This window comes from Salvelinus alpinus, chromosome 30 (genome assembly GCF_045679555.1).
Source record: "Salvelinus alpinus chromosome 30, SLU_Salpinus.1, whole genome shotgun sequence".
Taxonomy (NCBI): Eukaryota; Metazoa; Chordata; class Actinopteri; order Salmoniformes; family Salmonidae; genus Salvelinus; species Salvelinus alpinus.
The window spans coordinates 21,994,835-22,003,004 of NC_092115.1; the positions used below are offsets into that span (position 1 = coordinate 21,994,835).

The window sequence follows — 8,170 nt, forward strand, 5'->3', positions numbered from 1 at the left end:
AGTCAGCTGTAACCAACAATGCCGCTTGGAAGGTAAGCTGAAATCATACTATACCGACAGATGTGGATTCTTCGCTTTAGTACGCGTGAAAACTTTATATACTGCTCTAAAAATAGAGCCCACATGGTCCAATGGGAATGAAGGAGTATTCAGTCATCGCACCAACCATATCACAGAAGATCGTCAAGGTGGGCGGGTATTACACATTGGCTAACCGATTGGTCAGTATCACGAAAGCGTAATTTAATCACGTGCGGAAGGCTGGCTGTAAGATTTTGAATAGGGAAGTTTACAGAGTGTCGACGGACTTTCAGGGAGTTCACTGTTTGCTATTAGAGCAAGCAAGAAAGAGCGTTCCCCGAAGAACACTTTCACCACTGGAAGGCGATATGGTCAGACCTACTTCTCTCAACTTTTTTACAACAGAAAATTATACATGCTAATACATCGAAGACGCACGTTTAAAAAAAAAAGAAGACAATTCAACTATCTTGAATTTTGGGTGTAATTGCAGCTGCACCTATATAGGAGCGAAATGGATGTTATTCCTATGTGCAGCATTTTTCAGGAGCTCCAGATTGTACATGACACCGGATACTTTTCAGCTTTACCATCTCTCGAGGAGTACTGGCAGCAGGTATTTATATTTGTGAATAGTCCTATTTTTGACAGCGAAACACTCTAAAATGAATGAAAAATGTTTTCCACATCGCAGTAAACCTGTGCGCAACTGCAGGTTGCTGTCAGTGGAGAGGCAAGCTGTCAGGAATGCAGAACAACAAAGTTTTACTATTTGGACTTGTAGCACGTTCTTGACACCTTAGTAAATTCCATGCACGTATATGTAACAACACAAGCATGCACGTTGCAATTATATTAGTTACGCTAAGGGCCTAGTCCAATGAGTGAACCACGAAACATTGTTTCATTGCATCGACTGATGCGTCATCGTGAAAAGAATGTGTGTGTGAGAGAGAGCTCGTATTTGGAATTAGCGGAGACGAGTATGTGCGTCTTCAAATGATTTTGTTAAAAATTACCATCTCTCACTCAACATGTGTTTTCATAGGAATTACATAATATTCGAGAAACTACGTCCTTTTTTGCTGAGTGATTGAAGTGAATTGGCTACACGGTGTAGTTTCCCTTCCATATGCGGGTTTGGGGCCGTTCACTCTCCATGCGGTCTGAGGCATTTAAAGCTCGCCAGAGATCCATTCTGCCCTGTTGAAAATAAATGTTTGCAATGAATACGAAGTATTTTTTAGGTTTGCCAGAAATCTATTACGTAACAACTTACTCTATAATGTATATTGGTTTTAACTGATGTTTTCTATACCCAAATAGTTTGAAATTAATTCATTATTAATATTGTTTACTTATGAATATATTGAAGTTAGTGGTCACTTTCGGGTTGTCACGCTTTACGGAAGAGTCCTTCCCTTTTAGAATAAAAAGAAGCCCATAAATGTATGTAGCTCTTGCAGTATTCATAAATAAAGCTTTTTATGGACCTGCTTGAACCAGGCCTACCTCCTCCATCCCCTTGTGTGCCATGTTATTTCTAGCAATGCCACTGGATGCCTTATTAAATCCACATTATGCTGAATAATTGATACATTTAAAATATCTACAAGCACTTCCCTAACACACAGGGGGCCCCTGTAGCATATGTAAATTATATAATTGTGCATGATGACAGCTATGTTGGAGGAAAGAGCACCGCCACCAACTGAGTAATTTCTTCTAAGGAAATGTGTGTACTAACCTTTCCTGATCTAGTCCGCTTCTCAAAAGGCACCCTATTCCCTATATAGTGCACTACTTTGACCACTACCCTGTGGGCCCTGGTCAAAAGTATTTGACTATGAAGGTAATAGGGTGCCATTTGGGAAGCAGCCATAGTCTGAGGACACCCGTTATATGCACTCCACTGCCTTCAGAATTGTACATTGTCTATATATGTACTGCATAGGTTGTTTATATTCCTATTTCCTATATGGTTTACTCATTCTCCTCCATCTGTGGGTGTATATATGGGTTGTTTCCTCATTATCCTCCATCTGTGGGTGTATATATGGGTTGTTTACTACATGGTTTACTCATTATCCTCTCCTCCATCAGTATGTGTGTATATATGGGTTGTTTACTCATTATCCTCTCCTCCATCAGTATGTGTGTATATATGGGTTGTTTACTCATTATCCTCTCCTCCATCAGTATGTGTGTATATATGGGTTGTTTACTCATTATCCTCTCCTCCATCAGTATGTGTGTATATATGGGTTGTTTACTCATTATCCTCTCCTCATCAGTGTGTGTATATATGGGTTGTTTACTCATTATCCCCTCCTCCATCAGTGTTTGTATATTTGTGTTTCCTACATGCTGTCCTAATTTTTCTCTTATCCCATCAGACATGTCTGGAGTTGGAGCGGTACCTCCAGAGCGAGCCCTACGTCTCGGCCACAGACATCAAGTTTGAGACGAGCCAGGAGGACCTCTGGATGATCCTGGCCTGTGGGGACAAGGCCGAGTCCGACCCAAAGATCCTCACTAACATTAAGGAGGAAGACAATCAGGAGGCCAACAGCTTTAACTCCGACGCCAGCAGCGAGGCGTCCGACGGCTCCGATGACCTCTCCCCTACCCTCGACTTCACCTCCAACCCACTGAGTGACATTATGGGAGAGGGAGAGGACCTGAGTTCCACTGTTATCAGTACTCCACCATCTTCTCCTGAGGTGAGCAAGGTGGCCTCCTCCATATCCTCCCAGGTGTGGAGCGGTATACAGAACGTGTTGCACTCACCTGGGAAAATACAGACCGGGGGCATTGGTGGACGAACGGCGGAGAGGGGGAGCTTAGCCAACGGGGAGGATTCTCCAGATGGGAGGAGGCGGGTCCACAGGTGTCATTTCAACGGATGCCGTAAGGTCTACACAAAAAGTTCCCACTTGAAAGCACACCAGCGTACACATACAGGTAAATTGTTGATTGTGTACAGGTAAATTGCATGACCCAACAACACCCCCTCCCATCCAAGTGTTTATATGGATATAAAAGAGCAGAATCTCTGAGCTATTCGACCAGGCCCTAGTCTAATATTATACAGGTAATGTAGGCCAGTCCAGCAAGAGTGGTGGTGGGTGTTGTTACCCACATACTAATGCTGTTGTCACAGCAGAGAGGCCTTGGAAAAGAAAATCCAGACAAGCTGGTTATGTCATCAGTATTCGGAATCTGCAAATCTTCTTTACTTTACAAAGAACATTCAGAAGATTATTCCATTTCAGGAGGGACTATATTTAAACCTCATCAAAAAATGTACATATTCATAGGCTTACAAGAGAGTATTTTGTTTTTGATTTCTACTCATGAATTTGGTCTCTGCATTCTTGGAATAGTTCACTAGAAGAAGGCCTAAACTGTGAACTAATTCCCACAGCAGCATTGACTTCACGTTAACTAAGGGGGAGGGGTGACATAGCAACCTTTTGTGGGCATAGCCAAGCCAGCCATAGAAGATGTGGACTGGATCTTGAAAGCAGATCACATTTCACCATGGGAAAAGAAAACGACTGAATCATTTAAATTTAGAGTGTGGTGGGAATTTTACATTTACAGTTATTCCTTACTGAGTTATGTGAGCAGTTGTCCGCCATCACCTCTGACCTCTTGCTGGTTACAGCTGTCTTGCACATGAGCAAGGTTCCAACATTCCAAGCAAACTATGTTACCAGAGCTAATGGAATTTTCACCGTTAGAAATCGTCTACATTTATCCCTTCTCACCTGCCCACTTTATAAGCCCGGCGTTTGCTTATTCAACTATTGTTAAGCTGTACATCACAGCTCATATTGCCAAGTTGTAGTACTCTATCTAGTAGTATGTAGAACTTATAGTATGTTATGTCTATTTCTGATTTGAAAAATAATGGAGCACTGTCCTTCATGCTGTCTTGATACACAGTAATAATATAATTTGTTTTCTGTTTGCAGGTGAGAAGCCTTACAGGTGCTCATGGGAAGGCTGTGAGTGGCGTTTTGCACGGAGTGATGAGCTAACCAGACACTTCAGGAAGCACACTGGGGCAAAGCCGTTTAAATGCAGTCACTGTGACAGGTAGAAGTGTTTAGGGATTTATTTATCTTTTGTTTGTTTTAAATATTTTATTGAGAAATGTTGTAAATGTCATTAACAATTGTTAAATGTTTGGGCAGGTAAGGTAAATCCATGCACCTGAAATATTGACTTGAATATTACTGCTGTTATATTCGTCTTTTACCTATTCTAAAAATGATGAGGCTAATTTGCTTTCTCTTTCTCCTTGCAGGTGTTTCTCTCGTTCGGACCATTTGGCGCTTCACATGAAGAGACACATCTAAGAGCTGGGCCCCAGAGTAGAGCAGTGTTGAGGGATGGTCCTGACGGTCTCCTAACCTGTCTGTGGGGAGGCGCAATGCCCTGAGAGGGGAGGAAGGGGAACAAGGGGAGCATGCCCCAGTAAAAGCATGCAGGCAATTTCTGCACCATACTTAGTGCCTCCAAGACCTCTTGGAGGAAAGAGCTCTGGAAGGTCGACACATTCTGGAAAAAGAATCACGGAAACAACCAAGGATGACGGAGAATGAAGAGATCCGCTAGAAATAAGAAAATGTCAGAGGACAAGAAATAATGTTTTTTCTTTGTATGGTGTCTGATGCTTTGTGGAGTTAGTTCCTGGTCTGGACACATGCAGTGATACTACTCCAATAAACGTGTTGTTTCTTGTGAGCTTGTGAGAATGCCTGTGACTGAGTGCCTGCTTGTGGATATGACTATTAAGCGTATGGTTGTGAGCTGAATGGCGTTGAGGGGATGTTGTGTTGTGCTGGGAGTTTATTGTCTCGTTTTGTGGTAATGAATGAATGCAAGCAAAGGTGCTGTTGTGTGGGGCATTGGTTGAATCTAGGCTGGGTTTGGCAGTGTGTGTCCGGGCCGCCAGTTTGAGGTTTGAGAGAGAGCGCCCCCATCTGAGAGGAGGTGGTAGGACACTCTTAAATGAGATGGGGAGGAGGGAAGTGGATTGTTTGGCGCAGATATAAATTGTGCAATGTATTAAGTAGCGTGTCTCAAAGTTAATGCTACCAAGCTCATTTGTTGTCCATTGTGTAAGCTCTGTATCTAATGGTTGTATACAACATTAATACCTTTATTATACCAGAAGTTGCATGATCTTGGGTTTGTTTGTCACTCGATGAGTTATAATGATGGCAAATCCCAATAACAAGCAGCTGTACATCTGTTTTACACCATAGATATCACATTATTGTACAGAAACATGAAGCAGCAACTTGTTTCCTTTTGTTTTGTATGTCTGGAGATATCACTATTGCTTGGCAACTGTCTTGATCATGGAATAGTTTATTTCTATTCCATTTAAAAATTAATTTCTTTATTTTTCTTCTCTTGCTCTCCTTTTTTTCTATATCTGTAAATGCACTGTTGACCTTAATGATGCCTTATGTAAGTGGCCTTGTCCACATAAATAGATCACTCACGGGGGTTGAAATGCAGTAGTGTATGATTTGAATAGCTTTATTAAGGCTCTGATTCATATGGCCACACCTTTTGCCCTTGTCTAGGTCAGTCTCCGAACTTGAATAAAAGTCAGCTTTATACTTACTGACATTTTACATTTCTGTGCATCATTTGTCAACAAACATACAGTATCTATCCATTGAGACAAAATCAAAATGTTTTGAAAATTATCCTTGAGCCGAGACAATTGTAGAGCACTTGAAACAATTACATTTGAAATGGTTTACTACTGTGTAGTAGCATAATGTGGTAGTAGCATAATGTGGTATGTCATGCACTTAAAATGAAATGTGGGATGGTAAATTAGGTAAGTTACTGTCAATTATAGAGTCTCCTAGTTGGTTGGGGGGTTGAGTTCTCGTGACATGTGATCTGCTCGGTCACGAAGGCCTTGGTAAATTAAGATTGATTGCAAATAGCCAATTCTGGTCAGACCATGGCATGTTTAGTGTCTGAATTGTTAAACGCTTACCTGACATGAGTGCTCTCAAACTGACAATGGATGCTTATTGACCTGTATGGACTTGTTTTAACCCCATACCATTGTACAGTACAGTTGATCTGGTCAACAGTACTGTTGGAAAGTCTCCTTTTAAAATGTACATTATGGATATCAAAACATGCAAAATATGTGTTATTTAAAAATAGTTTTTTTCAAAGAAGCTTATATTTTGCAGGGTAAGGGACCAAACAAATCAAAATTGTGCAGTTTGTTTATGAAAAAACAAAGACCAGGCCACATTTAACTTGAGGGAGTACTAATGGCTCAACAAACTGAAAACAAATTATGTATTGTTCACTTCTGATAGTCTGCTACAGTGTTGGAGAATGATTTACATTTTCTAGCTTGAACGGGGAATGATTCAGTAAAGAGAAATTAAACTGATTGTTGGAGGAATTACACAATGAACAGCTTTCTATAATCAAAATCAAAACTGCAAATTGTCAGCTCTATCTTTAACTAAAGTATCTTTATTGATGAAAAAAATTGAGGTTTATTTTTGTTTGATTAATGGCATGTTTTGTTTTTTTCAAATTGTTTTGTAAAATAGTTATTTCTGTATGAATGTATTTTTTATTGGAGTAATGATTTTAAAAAAATCAAATATTTTGGTGTTTTTGTTCTACCTGCTTCTTGAATCATCATACTGTGACCTGATATAAAACATGAGCTCTTACAGTAACTTGAGTGCAATGAAGGTAAAGCTTTTCAAATATACTCCTTCAGTTTCCTTTCATGTTCAGATCCACCTCACTGTATAGTCAGCTACGTAGGCTACTTCTCAAAGCCACCGAGGTGGATTGCTGAACAATTTAAATAATACTTCTGAATGAACTCCACCTGTAATTATTTATTTTTTAAGTATTTAACTAGGCAAGTCAGTTAAGAACAAATTCTTATTTACAATGACAGCCTACCAGGAAACAGTGGGTTAACTGCTTTGTTCAGGGGCAGAACAACAGATTTTTACCTTGTCAGCTCAGGAATTTGATCCAGCAACCTTTTGGTTACTGGCCCAACGCTTTAACCACTAGGCTACCTGCCATAATAATTGTTAGTTTAGTTTGGGCTCTTAATATGAAATAATTAAATTGAGACTGAGCTGTGTATAGTAATACCAGTATGCCATGCAGTATCACAGACAGCGATGGTCCAGTATGTTCTCATTTCATTATCATGCAGTTTCAAGCACATATAATTAGAATGGTCAGAGGTTCCAAGCATGTTATACTCAATACATTTCTATGTGGTATCATTTCAACACGTCACTGTGCTCTAACACTAGCAAAAGATCGAGCACATCCTTCTCATGCATATCAAACTGGATCTTCCCAGTCAAGGTCTACTAGTAGAACGAGAACCTCCACAAGCTTCTGCATGGGTTCAACAGACAGACAGATGCCTTTCTCTCCCTCACCCACCACATCACAGCTCATCTCATATGACCTGGGGGTCAGGGGGTGCCAGTTAAAACCAGAGTGAACTGAAAGGTCAACCCAGCATGGGGTTGGTAGACCATCATCTCAGTGGTATCATAGAGACCTTCAGCAGGTTCACGTTCAAACACAGAGACAACGAGGAACAGGGATCAAGACCTGCTGCTGTAGCTGATTGTTATAGAAATCTTTATTTACCTCCAAATGTCTGCCTACGTCTCCAATGACACCCTATTCCCAAAATAGTGCACTACTTTTGACCTACGGCCTTTGGTCAAAAGTAGTGCACTATATAGGGGATAGTGTCATTGTTTTAAGTCAGATGGCGTCACTCCTAGGCACCACTCGTCCCTCAACCGATCATTGCAAGCAGAATCGACATGCCATCTGACGTAAGACAAGGGGATAGGGTGCCATTTAGGATGCAGAATATATTTACCTTAAATTGTTTGTTTAGGCTGAGACGTTACACGTTTAGAAAGCACACGGTGCAGATTATGTTTACATCACATTTATTGCAAACATCATTAAAGTCATCCATTAAATTGGTACCTCTGCACTTCTCTCTACCACACAGTATTGTGGTTCTTCGCTCTTTCCCTGAAGGCTGAGCAGCATGGGTTAGTTCACCACTCTGTGTACAGGCAGT

The 8,170-nt window shown here is 40.7% G+C and overlaps 1 protein-coding gene across 1 annotated transcript; it reads left to right on the plus strand.

The window, feature by feature from the left end:
- The first annotated feature begins 271 nt into the window (after positions 1-271).
- On the plus strand, positions 272-6,693 carry LOC139559596 (Krueppel-like factor 6). Its single transcript, XM_071375727.1, has 4 exons — positions 272-637; positions 2,418-2,985; positions 4,002-4,125; positions 4,337-6,693. Exons 1-4 carry the CDS (start codon positions 536-538, stop codon positions 4,386-4,388), a joined length of 846 nt encoding a protein of 281 aa, XP_071231828.1. The 5' UTR covers positions 272-535; the 3' UTR covers positions 4,389-6,693.
- Positions 6,694-8,170: the final 1,477 nt, after the last annotated feature.